Source organism: Medicago sativa, chromosome 3 (assembly GCF_051527215.1).
Source record: "Medicago sativa cultivar Bolivia chromosome 3, Bolivia_mono, whole genome shotgun sequence".
Lineage (NCBI taxonomy): Eukaryota > Viridiplantae > Streptophyta > Magnoliopsida > Fabales > Fabaceae > Medicago > Medicago sativa.
In genome coordinates this window covers 60,183,889-60,205,693 of record NC_140751.1, presented here as the reverse complement: position 1 = coordinate 60,205,693, position 21,805 = coordinate 60,183,889, and the positions used below count along the sequence as shown (strand labels likewise).

The window sequence follows — 21,805 nt, the reverse complement described above, 5'->3', positions numbered from 1 at the left end:
GGCAGTTAGCTTTTTGAGCATAAATAGGCACAATCTTCTCAAATACAATAATAACTCATAGTCAAAGTATGACTGCTTTCTTAACATTGTTTCCGTTGCAAAATAAATACCATGTGCCCAATTTATTGTTTCAAATGAGAGTAGACTTAATCTAGTCAAAATGATGGGCAAAAGTTATGGTGCATAAGAAAATTCTTATGCATTGTGCATAAACACTTCACAACCATGAAATCTAATGTACATGTGTCATAATCCTAGGCTTCTCAAATTGGGCCTCTCAAATTACACCAAATCAAGGAATAAAGAAAGAGGTATAAGTGACATGAAGCATGAGCTTCATCTTCTCTCTACAAACAGCAGATCGGAGAAGAAAGGGAAGGGTGGTCGAAACACCTCCGACGCGGTGGTCGGCCGGAGAGCCGCCACGCCGGAGTTTTTTTTTTACTTTATTCTGAAATTTTTTATACCAAACCACTCCTCTTTCTCTTCTCTACTCGAATCTACAAACAAAAACACAAAAAGATGAACAAAACAAGCTAGATCTACAGTTTTAGAAACCGAAATCCAAACAAACGTTCTACCTCTCTTTGAGCTTCGATCCAGTTGCTTGTTCCTCTTTTTCTTTTTGTTCAAGCACGATTTGTTTCTTTGAAGGTAACGGTTCGGATTTGCAAACCCTTGAGTGTGTTGGATTCGGAAAAAAATCGAAACAGTGATGAGTTTTGTGAGTTTTTGTGTAGTTTGATGAGTTTTGTGATGAACACTATGGATGTGTTCTTGAGGTTCTGGAAAAATGCATATGAATGTTCATGAGGTTATGGAATTTTGCTGGAAAAATGTTTGATGGATTTGTCGTGAAAGCTTAAAAAATGAATTGCTGAAAAATATTGTTCATGTTGTTCTTGCTGGAAACCATTCCCACGGCAAAATGGTTTTGGAGTACAACTCACAGAAACCATTTCCACAACAAAATGGTTTTGGAGTACAACTCACAGAAACCATTCCTTTCCTCCTCCTCCAATTGTAACAGTCCAAAACTGAATGATGGCAATGACTCTAGGTTCTTAGTTTTTTTCACTTGTTGGAAACCATTATGTACATTTAATGGTTTTGGAGTACAACTCACAGAAACCATTTCCACAGCAAAATGGTTTTGACATAATTTCATGTTTTCATTTTTTATTACATGTTTTCATTTTATCTAAGACATGTTGAGTTTTTTACATGTTAGTGTGAATTTTTTTTGAACTGGAGCATTTTTTTTTCTTCTCCAAATAGTGAAGATTTTGTGCAATTAATTTTAGGGATGTGAGAAAAACTGGCCGGTTGACAAAACTGTAAAATTTTATCGAAAACTTCTTACAATAATAGATTTTATATATAAAAAAAATGTTTGAGATAAAAATAAGAACTAATTGAAATTAATCAAATTGTTGGACTCAACAAACTTTTGTTAATAACGAATCAATTGAAAATATGAGTTTTAATGTTATAGATGGAACATTGTTCGGATAAACTTTTTATTTATTTTTGGTACAAGTTATTTCCCTCACAAATGAACTCCCAATTGTCAATGCTCCTTTCCTGAGAATTAAGGTTTCGTTTGGGGTGTAGGAAGCAATTATGTTGGGCTATCGGTTAATGGGTTGGGATTTATGCACGGTGCATAAGAATTTCCTTATGCACCATAACCACACCCAAAATGATGTGGCTAAACAAATTAGACCAAGTCAAATATTATAATTAATAATATGATAATAATTTTTTATTAAAATATTTTTCTATATTTCTCAATTGAAAATATGAGACACAAAATATTTGAAACTTTTGAAATATATTCAAAATTTACACTTTTTGCTGAGCTATTTGGGGTTTACAATGGTTTGATGTTGGTAATCAACAACTCTATTCAGCAGGTTATTTGTGAGATGGATTCTTTAGAAGTCCTCCATCTTCTTCAACATTTAGAACACTCACATATGCATGTATACACTTCTTGTTGGTGAAGAATTTTGGTTTAAAGGAGCATATTTCTAACATTTCTTTCCATCATATGCTTAGAGAGGGCAACTGTTGCGCATATCAGGCGCTCTTCAAGGTTAGGTGCGACCTTTTGACAAGCTCCCCTATCGGAGTTTGAGACAGGTTGAGCCTTGTTTATTGATTTTTTTTTCTTTTTCTTTGCTTTGTCATTCTACCAAAAAGAATCAATAAATAAAAAATTATAAGTGAAAAATTTAATTAACATTTCATCGATATTTTAAAATAAAAAATTATACGAGAAAGACAAATATACTAAAGGCTTAATTGCATGTTTGGTCCCTTATGTTTATTTTAGTTTTCAAGTTGGTCCCTTACGTTTTGAAAATTTCAAGTTAGTCCCTTATGTTTATTTTAGTTTTCAAGTTGGTCCCTTACGTTTTGAAAGTTTCAAGTTAGTCCCTTATGTTTATTTTAGTTTTCAAGTTGGTCCCTTATGTTTATTTTAGTTTTCAAGTTGGTCCCTTATGTTTTGGACCGACTTGAAAACTAAAATAAACATAAGGGACCAACTTGAAAACTAAAATAAACATAAGGGACTAACTTGAAACTTTCAAAACGTAAGGGACCAACTTGAAAACTTTTAAAACGTAAGGGACCAACTTGAAACTTTCAAAACGTAAGGGACCAACTTGAAAACTAAAATAAACATAAGGGACCAAACATGCAATTAAGCCTATACTAAACTTGACAATTATATGAAAAAAAGGAAGCATGATAATAGATAGCCACTTCATGCATGCTTGTAGATGAAGTCTCTTCTTTTCCACCTTTAATCAACAAACCTAGAAAAGCCTCAAGAGTGAATCAACAATATAATGAGAGAAAGAGAAACATGAAGATTTTCTTTTTGTGGTCCATGTAAAACTATACAAGGAAAGCTAGCCTCGGTAATGATTCAAATTTTAGGATCCAACGTTCACAAACAAATAAAAAATTGGACCGTTTTGTTTTTCTTTTTTATAAATCCAGTCTCTAAACTCTCACTTTTGAGTTGATATAAATAGTTTTGAGATTAAATTGACAAGAAAATAGTTTAGATTAAATTGACTTGTTTTGAAGCAATCGTGTCTTTTCAACCTACTATAGTTTATTGTGGATATCCCTTTGCCATCTTGTTTTTTTAATGATAAATGTTAATTATTGTATTTTTTTATGCATATGTTTTGTTAGTAGTAATCAGATATGAACTGATAATATTTTTTGAGAGGAGTTGAAGTGATAATGTATATTTTTTTTGTCACGTAGAGCTGGGAGTGTGCACATTTTTCGGTTATGAGGCAAGCAGTTGAAATAGTAGAAATCAATAATGCCTCCAAAAAGCAAGATGATTAATCTTTAGTCAAAAGATTGATAAATTTAACCATGTACTCCCTCAAAATACATGTTCAATTTTTGCAATGTGCACTATTCATTTGACTTACTTTAACCATACTTTTTAACTAATGTATAAATACAAATATTAGCATGTAAGATGTTGTTTGATTTGTCTCGACAAATATTTTCAAAATATTAAATTTTTATAATTTTTTACTATTAAATTTTTTACTTTAGATTATTAAAGATATTAACAGTCAAAATTGTGCATTGGCATATGTGAAGTGGTTGACTTGGACATGTATTTTGAAACGGAGGGAGTAATTAGATTCAAGTGGAGTAACAAAAATAAAAAGATTCAAGTGGTTAATAAACTCTACTAAATGACAAATTGTTCAGTAGAACTTGAGTTCTATTTTTGAGTGGAACAATTCTTGGCCAACTATACTTACCTTACGGCTGAATTATGCATTAACAGGGTACCCTACTTAATCATCCAATTTTTAAAATTAATATTCTATTAATCGATCAAATACCGTGTTTCTTTTGAACATGAAGAAAACAAAAAGAAAAAAAAATGAAAACAACAACAAAACAGGAAATGTCAAGTCTTGATAAAAGTTGTCCCCGTAGCCTATTTGACAATTAACAGGACAGTTCAAGGTTTTGAGGAGGTGCTGCAGAATGTTTCAAGAAATTGCTAGAGGAAGTTTTGCTATAAATTAAGCATATAGTATTTCTTTCTTAGGAATGTACGTGTTCAAGTTTAACCCTTCAAAAATAAAATCATTAGTCACCATCTAGATAAATTACCCTTGAATTAATATAGTTTGTAATTTCCAATACTCTTACTCTCATGAAACAACTTCTCATAAGGGGTAATTTGGAAAATACATTACTTCTAAACTTAGTTTAACTGCTTTTTTTAAAGGGTGTTTCTTTAATAGTGGTTACCCAAGTTTTTTAGTGAGAGAACTTCATCTTCTTTTTAATTTCCCTTTCTCCTTCACTTAACGAGGATGGGTTGTTTTGAGTCATTTTTTGACCTAAAATCGTTCCTGTGTATCTTTTTTTCCCAATTTCTTTTAATCTAAATAAGTGGTTTTCATATATATATCAAGTTTTTTTTTTCGTGTCTTTTTCCTTTGTAATTTTGTCGTCTGAGTGCGGCATTGTGTAGTTCGTCGTCTTGTGTGACATTGTTTGATTTCGTGTTTTGTTGCGGTGTGCGTTCGATTTCTATTAAAAGATTGTCTTTCAATAAATTACAAATTCAATCAATGATTTAGACGTCAATGTTGCAGACCTTGAAACACGAGTATTTCGTTGCCTTGGATTTTATCATATCATTTGTTGCATTTGCTGTTGTATGTTATTAACTTGGGTGTTGTGAGTTTGTTTGCAAATTCACTCTTTACATTTTTAGCGATGTGTTGAACATGTTATTGTATCTGTCGTACTCTATTAATTTAAAAATATTGCTTTGTTTTTGTAAAAAAAAACCTAATGAAATACTTTTCCTAAAATAAAGTTAATGAATAAACAATATTTGTCTTGTTTTAAGTATTTTTTTATAATCAAAATATTTTTTTTTTACAAGTTTGATAATCAAACTAAAGTTAAGGGTTGATTAAGTAAATGATCCATATAAATATTCAGAATTTTATTTTTAGTCCATCCAAAATAAAATCACACTTTTTAGTTCATGTAAAATTTCTCATCAGCATTTTTAATCCTTGTAAAATATTTCATCAGCATTTTTAAATTTAATCCCTATAAAAATTTTATGTCAACATGTTTGGTATGTAAAAAGCTAAAGGAAAATATCATAGGAACTAAAAAGTGTGATTTTATTTTCAAAAGACTAAAAACGAAATCGTCAATGTTTATGAGACTATTACTTAATTAACCCTAAAGTTAATGAATAAACAATAATTTTGTTGACAAGTTTTATAATCGTTTTTTTTTTTACTAATTTAATACTAAAGAGTACAAGAGATACTCCAATCTATATTTATATTACATTTACAAATCAAAATAGAGTAAAGCAAAACAAAACAGCGAACAAGAAAATTAAACCAGTCCGAGTAATAAACATCAACAAACTAAATCCAAAAAATTTATATTCCTAAACATCTACAAAAACCACACAAATGTAAATGCAGTCCAAATTAAATGTCTAATTTTCTTATTAAAAAAACAATATAATGTCTCATTCATCTATTAATTAAATACACTAAAGTATGGGCTTCGGCCCTCGTTGTAATAAAAAAAAATTACACTAAAGTAATCAAAAGTCAAAGTTACCCAATTAGAGTTAGTTACTACTAGTTGGTTAGTTAAGGCAGTTAAGTTCTATAAATAAGACTAATATGTTGTTTACTCCATCCGGTCTCAATTATATACAAATTTTACTTTTTTAAGTTCATTCAATATATTTTATCAGAAATCAAAATTTGCTTATAATCGAGACCGGTTTCTTAGGAGCTTTTGCCAATATAGCCATGCTATGTGCCTCTCTTATGAGTATGATCTATGGAGTTGTAATTCTATGATTCTTCACGTATTTCACACTGTTTTGTTTATCATTTTTTTTGTTGCACGAACATAGCATTGAGCAGGTCCAGCAACTAAAATCTCACCTAGCAATGCAACCCCACAAATTGTCAAATGACGCCGTCAGTCACTCTTTTCTAATTTGCCTTTAGTAAGTTGGAGGGTCCTACAACTAACTATAGAAAGAATTAATGCCAAATTCCCAATGATAAGTTGGTAACAATATTTGAAATTAATTCTACAAAGACATTCTCTCTCACACCAACTCTCATTATATTTCTCACAACAAGGCCAAATTATTAACATACATTTAATGCAAGTCTCTTTATAGTTTTCAATGATCATTCATTCACCAAAGAGACACTAGCTAAAACCCTCTTCCAGCTTCCAGGTTACATATATATTTTTTCTTATTTATTTAGTCTCATCAATTATCTTCTTTACTTTTAATTCTGATCAATGATCATGCATGTTCTAGCTAGCTTGATTATGAGCACCACATTTGCAAAAACTGAACAATTTCAACTAACTAATTGTACATGCTAATTTTTTTACTTTGTTATTGCATGCTTAATGTTATTTGATTTTGTTGGTTATAGATCAAAGAAAAATGCCACAGGAAGGGTCACTGTCACAAAACTCTTTTTTGATATCTCCTTCAAAGAGAGGATTGAAAGGTATAGTTTCTATGAACATCAAGGAAGCTTCATGTCCTGCCATAGAGGAGAGTTTCAACGATCATGATTTGGCTCATAGGAAAGCAGAAGAAGCAGGTAAATACATGCATTTCTTTTCTTTCTATGATCTATATCTTAATCAATATTACACCATGTCATATATACTTACTTGAGTATTATTAATTACGTGTAACATTATTCACTTTATGCTAGATTTTTATTTTATGCAACATTTACTTTACCTGCATAAAGTACAAGTTCATCCAAAATTAGGAACCATCATGTAGTATTATATAATTTAATTTCTTCTTCTGGTTTCTTTTGGAATTTGGAAGCGGGAATAAAACACAATGTACAAATTTATGAAGAACAAAAAATAACTTTTTCTGACAAAAATGGTTGCACATATGCTACATATTTCTCTCATCTGTTGTAATTTTCTAGAAAAAGAAAAATAAAGATACAATTTGTTGTCAAAAGTGATTAATTGACAAAAAAGATGCTTGAGTTGAGGCACAATTCTTGGACTAGTTTCTTATGGCTAGAGTGAAGAAAAGACACAGATTTCATTTGATTCTTTTAACGTAATGTATTTAATTTAATTTTGTTCCTTACTTTTTTCTTTTTTTTCTTTTGGACAACCAAATCATTACTTGCACCCCTTTAATTAACAAAAGCATAACAAATAAGGTAAAATAATCAAAAAAAGCAATAATTTGGTTTTGCATGTTAAACAAACAGTGGCTACAAAAGAAAAAGAATGAGATGGTCCAAAAGATTATTTAGCAAAGCATGATAGAGAGCATTCAATGGGGGGAAATATGTGTAGTAGGAGTACTAAATGGGAGTGGCACCCCACCACTCATCAACGGTGTAGGACTGTTCCCCTTGTCTCTAAGGATGAGTCCAATTTTTGTGACATCAAATATATATCTAGTAGAAATAATTCTAGAAAATTGTTTAGATCATCAAAATCTTTGACTTTAGTTATCGATTAAGACTTTGTAACCTAGCAAGAAGCACTATAATTTTAGTTGCATAATCAAATGTCACACTTTGCTACAACTAATGATAGAAAGTCCACTTTAACTTTTAACATTAACTAATATGTTGATCTATATATACATTCTATGATTGGGTTTGAAGTAACAGAACAATAAGTCAAAGAGGCAATTGAACCCCTTCCCCTTCCTTTCACTAATCTCAAGAGTGGAGCAAATTATGATATTGATGATGATGATAGAGGCATTGAAATTATTTTAACATCGCTAAAGTCTCATTTTGGTATTTGTATACATTTTAATGATAATCTAATTTATACATTTTAATTATTGTATAATATTAGGTTATCATTGAAAGCTAATAATTAAAAAAAGTTTATTTTTATTTAGAAAAATAAGTTTATCTTATCCTTACATTAACTACCCATAAATATATATTTTATGATTAAATATTTGTAGTATTAAATGCATATGAAAATGTAGAAGTACTGTTTTTTTAATTTTTTTATTTTAGTCTCAATTTAATGTTATATATTTTATATCTTTTAATTTATTTGATTTCTCAATATAAACATCTCTCAATATCAATTAATCACAAACTATCACCATAAAGAAGTATATAACACAACCAAAAAATCACAAACTATGTTATATGAAACTTTTTATATATTCAACATTAAAGTCTAAAATAATATTCAACACTAAACTGTGTTAATTTAATAGTAAGATATTGACTTTGTAACTTGACATGGCTTAAATCCCATTAGAAACAATCATAGAATCTCATTTTTAAGAAATAATTTTTTACTTAAGAAAATAATATGATTTTAGTCCAAAATTAAAAGTTACATACTCATATCATCTATATTTTGAGAGAAGACCCGATTTAACTCATCACAATTTTTTTTCCACGGTTCAATTTAGTTTCCGACAAAAATAAAATCTAAAATAATCCTTAAAATTATTATACTGGGCAAATTAGTCTCTCTATTATACTAGGTCAGAAATTAACTTGTTCTCAATATAAAAATAAAAATGTCAGAACTACTTTGAGATTTAACTACGTGAAGACTAAATTAGCCCATACGAAAATTATAAACGACCAAAATAGGTCTTCACTCATTTTTTTTTAAGTGTTAACCCGCAACTATGAAACTGGAACACTCATCAAATCAGGTGTGTCCCAATATCGGACACGATATGTGTCCGACACCAACATGAAGAATCTGATGAAAGTATTGTTGTGTTTGTTTTGGTGTAAGCAGCTTCAAGAAGATACGAAGCATCAGAATGGCTACGTCAAATGGACAACGTTGCATGTTCATTGTTACCACAAAAACCCTCAGAACAACAATTTTGTCTCTCACTCCGCAACGGTCTCATTCTCTGCAATGTCCTCAACAAAGTGAATCCTGGTGCTATTGTCAAAGTTGTGGACAATCCTGCACTTGCTGCGGCTGCTTCAATAGAAGGAGCAGCACATTCTGCTATTCAGTATTTTGAGAATATGAGAAATTTTCTTTATGCTGTTAAGGATATGCAACTCTTGACTTTTGAAGCTTCTGATTTAGAGAAGGTGAGTCAACTATATAATTTTGTTTTGCTAACTCATTTTGTTATTGAAGATGATACATTGTTTCACTCTCAGTTTCAATTTAATTATTTAATTTGTTTGTTTGTTTGTTTTTTCGATTGGTGTTTTGAAACTTGAAAATGCAGGGAGGATCATCAAATAAAGTTGTGGACTGCATTCTATGTTTGAAAGGATACTATGAATGGAAACTATGTGGTGGAATTGGTGTGTGGAGATATGGTGGAACTGTGAGGATTACTTCCTTACCGAAAATCTCTCCGTCTTCCTCCATAGTTGGCAGTGAAAGTGCTGATGACTCGTTGGACGAGTCTGAGTCATCGCAGTATGAACATCTGCTAGAATTTCTTCACCTATCTGAAGAGTTTTTGAATGAAGAAACCAAGACTACCAATGTTCTTGCTTTCCTTTTTGATCACTTTGGACTCAGACTTCTTCAGGCATACCTTAGAGAGACAGATGGGATAGATGATCTGCCTCTGAATACAATGGTCGGTAAGATCTTTACTGGTTTGTTGCAATGTTGTATATTACTCAATAAATGTGTAAAATGTATTTATTTGTAAGAGGGTAAGATAGATCTCGAGTATGACTCATATTCACCGATAAGTGGACAGTAGCTCAAGCATAGCGGTCAGATTCAGGGTAAACTGGTAAACAGGATCGTAGTATTTAAACACTGCATTGTACTCTGCGATCCTAAGGATTGCATAATCGAAAAACTACAACAGACACCATGTTGTTAGAGTCGTATGCGAAATTGGCTGAACTTTGTGATCAATCGTTTGTCTTCTTGTGTGCGTTTAGTTATCTATTTTCATAACAATAGGAAAATATAATGCTAACTGAATTGAAATGCAGTTGAATACATAACAAATTCAAATATGAAAATTGTTTTAAAGGAACTTCTATATATAAATTCCTTTGGGTGACAATTTGTAGGTAATTGATGCCTTACTCGGCAAGGTAGTCAAGGATTTCTCTTCTTTGCTTGTTACTCAAGGCGCTGAGGTACTACATAAATAAAAATTATGTATTTCTACTTTCCCAGCTACACAATTGTCTTTGATTTATCAATTTCCTTTTCTATACTGTAATAGGATTTATTAAAATACATACACTTCACAACAATTTTTTGCAGCTTGGACTTTTCCTGAAGAAAATATTAAAAGGAGATATTGGTTGTCTCTCAAGGAGGGAGTTTGTAGAAGCTATCTCACTATATCTTAATCAAAGAAGTAGTTTGGCATCAAATGATTTCTCCAAATTCTGCAGTTGTGGTGGCATGCGTGATAATGTTCGACAAAATGTTAATTATTCGGCCAAATATACTGAAGTAATCAATACTCAACAGAAACAACTTGAGGTATAATTTGGATAACATGACCGACTGCCCTTGTTGCTTAAACGTACGAGTTTAGATTAGCAGTTTAGAACCACATACTGTAAGTTTTCTTTTCTTTCTACAGACGGTGAAATACTATTTTGAAGATACAAAACTGGAAGTCAAACAAATTCACTCAGAGTGGGAACAAGAATTGATTAGGCTAGGTAATCTTGTATGACTTAGTTTTAATTACCTTGTGTTTTATGTAAATCTTACTTATATGCTGACTTGAGTTCATGTCCTACTCAGAGCATCATGTCAAGAGCCTTGAAGTAGCATCCTCTTCTTACCACAAAGTTTTGGAAGAGAACCGTTCTCTTTACAATCAAGTACAAGACCTTAAAGGTGCATAAGAATCCATGACGCTTCTTAAGAATGAATTTGATGAATTGATTAATGAATTTTCTTTCTGTCATACAGGAGCCATTAGGGTCTATTGTAGAGTCAGACCCTTCTTACCAGGACAATCAAATGGACAGTCTACAGTAGACTATATCGGAGAAAATGGAGACATGATGATTGTAAATCCAATCAAGCAAGGAAAAGATGCAAGAAGGGTATTTTCATTCAATAAGGTGTTTGGTACAAGTGTAACACAAGGTATTCTAATTTTTAATACCTTGTTGCAAAAGGTATACCGGATAGGGCTAACATGTACTATGGTCTACATGTATCTTACTATATATATGCCCATCTCATTGAAGACTTGTCTACTGAAACATTAGTAGCAAGGGGTTGAAAATCCCATAACAATTTTTTACATTCTGTTAGATCGTATTTGTTATAGTTTGAAGCTCTTCATGATGTTTTCTTCTTTGTCATCTGCAGAACAAATTTATGCCGACACTCAACCATTGATCAGGTCTGTTTTAGATGGTTATAATGTTTGTGTCTTTGCATATGGGCAGACCGGTTCAGGGAAGACCTACACAATGGTATTATATACTCATGCATTATATTTATAGTATATTGAACATAATATATGTTGCTGCATTCGTTTTTTCTCTCATATATGTAACTATATTAATGTGATTAATTGTATGTATAGAGTGGTCCTGATCTGTCAGCTGAAGATACATGGGGTGTAAACTATAGAGCTTTGCGTGATTTATTTTATATATCAAAGGAAAGATCAGATTCCATAAAATATGAAGTTTTCGTCCAGATGATTGAGATATACAATGAACAAGTGAGAGATTTATTAGTCAGTGATGGCTCTAACAGAAGATATCCTTTAAGCAAGCAGTGCTTCTATGATAACTCTTAATGTAGTATTATATAATTATTAGTTGTAGCATTTGTTTTAATTTCTGCAGTTCCTTAACAAGATATACATTAGATGTACGGAACACTTCCCAACTAAATGGCCTCAACGTGCCAGATGCATTTTTAGTTCCGGTTACTTGTACCCGAGATGTTTTATATTTAATGAGAATTGGTCAGAAAAATCGCGCTGTAGGTGCTACGGCTCTTAATGAAAGAAGCAGCCGTTCTCATAGGTAAAATCCCATCTTCATTGACTTGAATCTTCTGCAGTACACTGTAAAGCCGGACAAAAAAATAACAGTCAGATATATATTCAATATAATTATTGATCCGATCGTATTGCAGTGTTTTAACTGTTCATGTTCGAGGCAGAGAGGTAGTTTCTAACTCCATTCTTAGGGGTTGTCTCCATCTTGTGGATTTGGCTGGTAGTGAGAGAGTCGACAAATCTGAGGCTGTTGGTGAGAGACTAAAGGAGGCACAACATATAAATCGATCACTTTCAGCACTTGGAGATGTTATTTCTGCTTTGGCACAGAAAAGTCCACATATCCCTTACAGAAATAGCAAGCTTACACAAGTGTTACAAGATTCTTTAGGTACCAGAATTTCATTTATTTGTTCCCCCTCTTAATGAAAACTACTCATAAATCATAATAGTTGGTTATAACAACATTAATATTTAGATTTTGTTTTCCATTTCTCTTTTGATAATATAATGTTCTATTCGGATTTTAGCACATGTATACAATTTTTCTTTGAATATGATAACAATGACTTTGGTTAGTGCCGAAGGTTTATGCTCGATTTAACTTCTGTACTGATAAAGTAATCCATGTTTCTTTTGTTGTTTTATCGATAGGAGGGCATGCAAAAACTTTGATGTTTGTTCATATAAACCCCGAACTTAATGCCATCGGGGAGACAATTAGCACACTCAAGTTTGCTGAGAGGGTTGCATCCATTGAACTTGGGGCTGCTCAATCTAATAAAGAAACTGGAGAAATTCGAGACCTGAAGGAAGAGGTTCGATCTTCGGTCATAAACTGTAAAAATTTGAATTTAATAAACACAACAAATAAAGACAATTGGTTCTTTTTTCAGATATCAAGTCTCAAACTGGCGTTGGAGAGAAAAGAAACAGAGCTGGAGCAGTTGAAAGCTGGGAATGCTCGAAACATTGCAGAGTCTCCAAAACGAAGAGCTGTTTCACCTTACTATTCGCCCAGATATGGCACCAGTGGCAGCATGAAGCCTGAAGCTAGTCAACGAGTCATGGATGATAGAAACCTTGAGGTTATCGAATAATTACATACTCAATTCTAGGAATCTGTATACAAGTTCATTTGGAAACCATGCCATATCGAATCAATCTGTACATTCTATCAATAACTTCATCTCTGAAACTATATTTTCAGGCTAGAAGTTGCTCGTCGGGTAAGCAAAGGAGGTCAAGGTTTCCCTCGGCATTTATGGACAAGGAGTCCATGCCAAAAATGTCCCTTCTCACCGAAGAAAAATTAGTGCGCTCAGGGAAAGGAAGATCACCGTCACCTCCAGTCAGAAGATCAACATCTACTGATAGAGGGTCAGTCATTAAAAACAACCTCAAAAATGAAACAACTGACAACCAACCAATATTAAAGCATCCATTTCCAGCTAGAGTACCTGTCAACAAATTCCTTAGCACAATGCCAATGGCTGCAACCCTTGAGAATAATGCAAGGTTGCATGTGAATTCACCTGAGCCAGTAAAACATGAAGAGGAACAATTCAAGCAAGCACTTAGTGTGGTAAGACAAGGCGGTGTTAGAAAAAGCAAGGTTGAAAGTAAGGCTAAGGCCAAACATCATCAACTATCTCCCTTTAAGATTCAAAAGTCTGATTTTATCCCAACATTTATTTCTGGCACGGAGTTTGTCGGTGAAAAGACTGTGGAGACACCTCCAAAGAGTGATCACTCTGATCCCGAAAATGATCTTAGATTTGTTGACTCTCCTGTTCATGGTGCTTTAAATCTCAATAAGATACGTCAGAACTTTCCAAGGAATTTTCAGAACCTTGAATCAAGGTATGGCTAACAGTAGCATGAAGACACATTGCTTTTTTTGTCCTTAGCATCATTACTAGTGGTAATAGAGCTTTTTTGTCATATGCAGAAGAACAATGCAAGGAGGAGAGCCTCTATCTGCTAGCAAAGTTGATAACAAACCTTTAAATGGTTCAGCAAGCAATCATAAAGAAGGAAATAATACATCCATACCTGAATTTAGACGGAGCCGATCTACTCCACGCGGAAAGTTTTTAGGTTTATCTTGAGGTTTTTGTGTTAAACAGATACATAATTTTTAAAACATATATTTATATTTGTACATGAACTACTACAGATGTTGGAGTTCCAGCTCACACAGTTTTATACACCTTTGAAGTCTTGAGGTTAATGTGTGCTACCTATAACCTATCTCTTGTATTCTGGGCATGCTTTGGAATTTAAACTTTGTATATCAATATATATTTCTGTGCCATTGAGTTTTCTAGTGACTGTGTTCTAAAGTTGTTAGCTAAAATATTATCTCTCTTAGTATGGTTACTCATTTATTTTGATCCTCAATCATTTATTTTTCCTTTCCAATTGATTTGCTGAGGTTGGCTTTTGTTTTGTAAATAAAACAATGGAATACTGTTTAAATTGAAGACGGTAATGCAAACATTAGGTCTTCTTTTTATTATTGTAAGAACAGTAATTAATCAACTTCAAAAAGAATTGTGTGATGTTAAATTCATAATTGTTCGATATGAATATTTTTAAAAAATTAATAATTGGCAGGGGAAAATTTTATTAATCAAAGTGACACTAATGGCTATTATACAACTGTCTCCTACGAACTAAGTATCTTGATGTTATAAGGCTAAGCTCGTTCCACTGAACTAACACCTCAAGTATTGTTTAATATGCATAAAAATATTCTCAAAAGAGACTCAGAGACATAGAAATAGGTAACTTTTAATAAATATTCTTATTCTGATAATAAAAGTGGGTATCTTGTATTATCATCCATGACAATTAATTCAATGGGGCTTGATAATGGCTTTTGATCTAACTTATTTATTCAAGATTTTAATGGATCACATGGATGATCAAGGTTTTGGGCCAACCATTCTAGTCAAGGAACAAACTCATAGTGAAAATGAACCATTTGATTTTGATTGACATATCCTTGCAAAGCAAGTTGCATTGTGCTCTACTTCTGTGCATGCACTATAAGATGTGCTCTTTGAAGGATTCTTACCCCTTCAGGGGGCAAGACAAGACTAAGAGTAGTAGATTGTGGACTTGTTGTGGTAGCACCAATACCTACAATGCTTCAATAATCATCAACTTTAGTAGATTTGGTTACTGTAGTCCCTCCCGCCTCATCAGCAAAATCTCGATTGTTAGATTAATCAAACAATGAAGATTTGGCTAAAGAAGATGGAAGGACTGAAGAGCATCAACGTCCCTACTTTCATAGAACATTATGTTGGGAATTGAAGTTCAATTGTTTTATTGGACCCAACTTAAAATGATTCGGATCCTCTTCCACGGTACAACGGTGTACCAATTTATTTTTTAACTCTACCGCATGCGACAAACACTTTTTTGCACAAATTTTTTTGTTGCACCGTGGAAGAGGAGCCAAATCATACTCAAGAAAGTTACAAGTCAAATTGATGCTAAGAAGTTGAAATGGCTTTAAAGAACAATGACAGTGATCATTACCTTGTCAAGGATTAGCACCTTGATTAAGATGATATCATTAGTTTCTTATTGAGGAAACTAGAGGGCAGGATTATCCATAATGCACAACTAGGACATCCAATTTGATGCCAAACTGGAAATTCATTATTAGTAGGGTCCATGCATGTTTCTTCAGAATGTAAGAAGTGCAACATATTACATGGATATGGATGGAGCATCATGATCCACTCCATTGGAACTTAATAATGTGACAACAAATTAGTCATGTCAATGCTTCCATTGGATCAAGGTCAATGTCACATGGGATGGGATCAGAATACATGAACTGTACTGTCTAAGTACAATGAAGCCTACAACATTTTGTGTGCCTAGTCTAGGAAATTTGCTGCTCATATAATATGGAAAGAATTTCATGGTACTTCTTGTTCTTGTATGCAAGTGTTAACATTGTCATGCAATTATAATGCTAGCACTAAAGGAACAGATACTAGTTGAGTTATTTCATAATGGAATAGAAGAATCCAAGCCTAGTTGGATGCACTAAATATTTCATAAACAGAATCTGTCATTGAACTGCTTCAAGATTTACTGGTTGAACCAACTTAAATCAATGATAATTAAATTTTACTGGTTTTAATGTTAACCTTTGATGGCTAGATCTAATGGGAAAAGTTTACTTTCCTTACTGTCATGTGAAAAAGATTCTCTCACTTGTATGTGTGTGAATACAACTGTATGTATGGTATCTGTGTGTGACTTTGTGTATAATAAGAGTCAATATGATTAAAATAATTAAGTTATGTAATTTTTGAAGTCATGCAACTTCTTAAAGCCATTATTTGACCATTAAAAACTTTTAATCCTAACCACAAATGTATATTTGTATGGTCAAGATTTATTTCTTTGTCACAGTGTCACTCAATAATATATTATGTATGTATGTATGTATAAAATTTAAACATAACCAATCTTAATATCTATATATAAGATTGAATGATTCAAATAATAAGCTCATCTAGTAATCTCACCAAATCCCATCTCATATGCTTATGGAGAAGTTTTTAATTGCTGGAAAGTCTCTCAGCCAGCACATGCATGACCATCAGTCATGTGATATTGAACATGGCACCATGTGAAAACTGTTTTGAAAGGCTGGCTTGGATGTGCCTTTGTAATTGTGTGGGGATGTGAGAGAGAGAGAGAGAGAGAGAGAGAGAGAGAGAGAGAGAGAGAGAGAGAGAGAGAGAGAGAGAGAGAGGGAGAAGGAGTCAAGAAGTATTGTTCTCTATGAAAAAAATACAAATACTAATATCCAAAATTGCCAATCATTGCTTCAGCTTCTTCAACCCTTGAGGTCACTCTCATCCACATGTTTTGTAGCAATCCACACACCAAGGAAGTTTAAACACTTAAATTGCATGCAACACAACAAAATGTTAATAATCTTAGTTATTTATTCATTCAATGCATACACTTGAAATATAAAAAATATAATATAGAAGTATAGAAACTAAAGTTGTTATGTACATGGCTATGTAGGAAAATAATATTTATTCATATATACTCAATATATGAATTATTGAAATATGCAATCACTATATCAAATTACATTAAAATAGTAGAAAATCATCACACTAGATTTCCATAAAATCACTAACTAATAATTCAAGCTCTAATTTGGCATTGCATTAGATTATGTACAAATGGAATGAAGCATAGCTTCTCCATGACACTCTGACACCGGTAATAATTTAAGAAAATAGAAGTGATCTAATATAATTGCATGTGTCGGTGTCGGACACATTTAGACATCACACACGCCTTCATTCTGAAGTGTTGGTGCTACATAGAACTAATCTGAAATGCATACTTGCTCAACTGATTGAATTAACCATCTGAGAAATTATAGGAACAAGTAGAAGATCCATGTAAAAGTACATTCTTAGGAGGTGGTGGAGAACTATGTGATTGTGATGTTAAACCTCCTAATTTCAATACATCAGAGTCTGCTCTTGATGTTTCAACAGGTCTAATTTCTTTGAGCATTGCAACAATATCTTTCATTGCTGGACGGTCAGAAGCTCTAGTGCTTACACATAGAAATGACACTGCTAAAGTTTGAAGCATTTCATGCATGGTAGTGTCAGCCCTTCCTCTAAGTTTTGTGTCAAGAATTTCAGAAGGGTCTCCTTTGCTAGATAAATGGTTCCTAACCCATTGAACCATGTTTGCACCCCCTGGAAGACTTGGATCTAAAGGGTGCCTTCCTGTTAGGACTTCAAGTAGAACCATACCATAACTGTAAACATCACTCTTCTCAGTTATAGGCTGCATTGATGCATGTTCTGTGATTAACAAAAAAATAACAAATTAGAATTATATTAAAGGGTTAACAAATAGTGAAAAAATTACTCAATTGTGACCCTGTTTGGATAAACACCTTAATTAAGTTCTTATCATATAAGTGCTTATGTATAAGTTATTTCTATAACAAATGAATAAAGTAAAACTGTTTGTATAAGTTATAAGCTGTTTTCATAAGCTATCCTGGAGAGCTTATGGACATAATTTGAAAAATTCATAAGTTGTTTCCATAATCTCTCGCAAAACAGTTTTACAAGTACTTATGTCAGTAGATAATATAAAATAAGTCAATCCAAACATGCCTAGATTCAATTTTAGTAAGACAAAAAAAGAATATGTACCAGGAGCCATGTATCCATATGAACCAGCAAGGTAATGATGTCTTTGGATTGGCTTGGAATTAGTATTGTCATCATTTTCAGTTGCAGTTCTTGCCAAGCCAAAGTCAGCTAGGTAAGGTTGATATCCAGGACCTAATAGAACATTCATGGCTTTGACATCTCCATGGATTATAGAAGGAACACAATCATGATGCAAATATGAAAGTGCATGAGCCACACCTAATATAACATCATATCTTGTTTCCCATTCTGCTTTTCCTTTTCCTGAACCATGAAGTAATGAACTGAGGCTTCCATTAGGGAGATAGTCATAAAACAGCAGCTTCAGGTTCCTGTTGGATCCCCAACCAAGAAGCCTAATGATATTCTTGTGTCTGATTGAACCTAACGTTTGAATTTCAGAATTGAATGCTCCTGACTCTTCTGATGACCACATCTTTTTAACTGCAAGTGTTTCGCCGTTTGGAATTGTTACCTTGTAAACAACTCCTGAACTTCCGGTGCCAATCACATTGGATGATGTGAGATTCAAGACTATGTCATCAATAGAGAGTTCAAACTTTTGATACAAAGTCACCTCCCAGCTTTCATTTTCAATGATCACTTTGTTCGCCATATGCGAACGAATCAGGACATAGACTGTGAGCAGGACTAGTACTGCACTTGTGCTTAATAGAATGGACATTACCGACTTCATAACTGATTTTGCATGACCTTTGGATTCTATTCTATCAGAAGGATTTAAAACACCGCTGGCAATGTAAAGACCTTCGTTTTCGGCAAGATCACTAAGAGGGAGATTATGGAAGAATGGTGTGTTAGGTAACTTACCAGAGAAGGCATTGAAGGAAACATTTAAGGAAACAAGATTTTGAAGGTCAGAGAGAGGATCTAAATTCCCTGAGAGTTTGTTGTGTGAGAGATCAAGCACACTTAGTTTGCTAAGACTAGAGAATTGTGATGGAATTTCACCAGAAAAATGGTTGAAGCTGAGATTAAGGGAGATTTCTAGTGAAGGAATTAGACTCAATTCCTTTGGAATTTCTCCTGTGAAACTATTGCTTCCAAGGTCTAGAAGCTGTAGTTTAGAACAAGATAAGATCTCCGATGGAATTCTTCCGCTCAGTCGATTCTTTCCTAAGTTTAGTTTGCTTAGCTCAACTAATGAACCTATTGTGTGACTCAATTCACCTGATAGCCTATTGTCTGACAAGTCAACCAATTGAAGGCTTTTAGGAAGAGAATCTGGGACCGAACCGGCAAGACTATTGGAATGAAGGTCAAGAAACTCAAGATTTTGACATCCAGAAAGTGTTGTAGGAATCTCTCCTACAAGATGATTGTTGCTAATATCAACAAAATTCAAACTATTCAAGTTTCCAATCTCATTTGGAATGTTACCTGATATTCTATTGTGATTCAATCTAAGCCTATAGAGGTTTGTGCAGTTACCTATATCAGGTGGTATAAAGCCTGACAAATCATTGGAAATAAGCAAAAGTTTTGTGAGATTCCTCAAATTAAAAAGTGTTTTTGGTATTGGACCAATCAAACTATTGTAAGAAAGATCGAGTGATTGAAGTTCTTGACAATCTGAAAGACTATCTGGAATTTTTCCTGTTAACTTGTTCTGCCATGCAAAGAACAAATTCAAGTTTCTCAAGTTTCCAATAAGAGGAGGAATCTCACCAGTGAGAGCATTGTTGTCAACTTCAAGTTGAGTCAAAGAAGTGCAATGTGAAATCTCTGGAGGTATGATACCTGAGAGATGATTGACACTCAATTGAAGCTCTTGAAGATTTGAAAGCTCACCGAGAATCTTCGGTATGCTACCTGTTAAAAGATTTTCTGAAAAATCTATAACTTGAATCTCTCTGCATCTTCGAATATCTTCTGGAATAGTACCTACTAAACTGTTCTGCCATAGAAGTAAACTCTTCAGCTTGTTAAGGCTTCCAATTTGAGCTGGAATTGAACCTGAGAGAGAGTTCTGATACAAATAAAGGTGCTGCAACTCACTGCAATTTCCAATCTCTTGTGGAATTGAGCCTGACAATAGAGTTGTGTAAATAGCTATGGTTTTGATTCTTTTCAGCATTTGGATTGAAGAAGGAATACTTCCTGAAATACTTGTTTCTGCAAGGCCTAATAAGATCAAGTTTGTGCAATTTCCAATCTCCAAAGGAATCTCACCCTTGAGATTTTTATTTCCACCAGCTCTAAACACTTGAAGCTTGTTCAACAAACCAACACTCTTTGGAATTTCACCACTCAAATGATTATCATAGAGTGTCAAATTCACAAGACTTGATAGATTTCCAATGTTGGATGGAATGTTTCCTTCAAAGAAATTTGTATGAAGAAACAAACTCTCAAGTTTGTTTAGCCTGCAAATTTCTTCTGGTATTTCACCAAGTAGAGAATTTCCACTTAGATCAACAAAGATAAGCTCTTGATAGTCACCAATCTCTCTTGGTATGTTTCCTGTGATGTTTGTTGATGAGAGGATGAGAGTCTTTAAGGACTTTAGAGATTGAAAATTTGAAGGTAATGAGCCTTCTAAGTTCATTGACTTCAAGTTTATCTCTATCACATCTCCTTGTGAATTGCAAAACACTCCAAACCAATTGCATGGTGTTGTGGATGAAGAATTCCATGATGATAATGCATCTAATTCTAAAGTATTGTTTAAACTGTTTTTCCATGCTAAAAGAGCTTCTCCTTGCTCATTAAGTGAGTAAGAGTAACAAAATGGAATGAGAAGAAGAAAAGAGTTTAATAAGAGAAGTAAGGTGAAGGAGAAGTTTTTGGGAGAAAGTGAGAGATTCCTTAAGGTTTCAGGCATTGTTGAGAGAAGAGGACTGTTGATTTGTTTTGGGATTGTAGAGGGGGAAAACCCATGTTTTGTTTATAGAGGAAACAAGAGTTGGAGCTCTTGTTTCAAGAGCCAGCTTCTTTATTTCTTTTTATTATTGTAAATTGATTATTTAATATTAATTATATGAATAGATCATGTTTTCATGGTCAATAATAATCATATACATGTTCATGTTGCTTTTCATTTAGGTCAACTTTTTATTTTATATTTGGATATTATTCACTTTTCATCTTATGGATTTTTCACTTTCTGAATAGATTCCATCTTTTTATTCTTTCTTGTTGTTATTTACTGTTTCACTAATAGTAAAATGTTAGGTGAAAAAATGGTGGAACTGAAAATCATGTGAAGAAGTTTTTGCTCCCCACATGGGCACTAGTAATATTTTCTGCATTATTTGGTCACTACTTTCTATCCTTCCAATATTTTAGTGTCTATGGTAGGAAAGAAACAAAGTATATGTCAGTATCTCTCTACACTACTAGGAATTTGTATGTAGATATAGGATAGGACTAATGGGAAAAATTAAGTTGATTGCCTCACCAGTTATACTATGTTTATCATAAAACAGTTGGGACATTATGAATATTTTGAATGTTATTTATTTTGGTCTGTTTTAGTGGTCCACCTATTTTATGTGGTACATGT

General features: G+C 33.1%; 2 protein-coding genes across 2 annotated transcripts; one reads left to right on the top strand and one right to left on the bottom strand.

Annotated features, from left to right (window-relative positions):
- The first annotated feature begins 6,123 nt into the window (after positions 1-6,123).
- LOC146938771 (kinesin-like protein KIN-14F) lies at positions 6,124-14,372 on the top strand. The gene is made up of 17 exons (XM_085752682.1): positions 6,124-6,304; positions 6,513-6,686; positions 8,857-9,167; positions 9,311-9,673; positions 10,125-10,193; positions 10,324-10,548; positions 10,652-10,733; positions 10,819-10,914; positions 10,990-11,169; positions 11,398-11,504; positions 11,618-11,798; positions 11,906-12,068; positions 12,181-12,434; positions 12,698-12,861; positions 12,940-13,131; positions 13,254-13,906; positions 13,995-14,372. Exons 2-17 carry the CDS (start codon positions 6,524-6,526, stop codon positions 14,152-14,154), a joined length of 3,363 nt encoding a protein of 1,120 aa, XP_085608808.1. The 5' UTR covers positions 6,124-6,304; positions 6,513-6,523; the 3' UTR covers positions 14,155-14,372.
- Positions 14,373-17,110: 2,738 nt separating this feature from the next.
- Positions 17,111-21,216, bottom strand: LOC146938770 (Leucine-rich repeat receptor-like protein kinase family protein). Its single transcript, XM_085752681.1, has 2 exons — positions 18,280-21,216; positions 17,111-17,919 (listed from the first exon to the last, which is right to left on the bottom strand). The coding sequence occupies exons 1-2, from the start codon at positions 21,122-21,124 to the stop codon at positions 17,462-17,464; spliced, it is 3,303 nt and encodes a 1,100-aa protein (XP_085608807.1). The 5' UTR covers positions 21,125-21,216; the 3' UTR covers positions 17,111-17,461.
- Between the last annotated feature and the right edge of the window lie 589 nt (positions 21,217-21,805).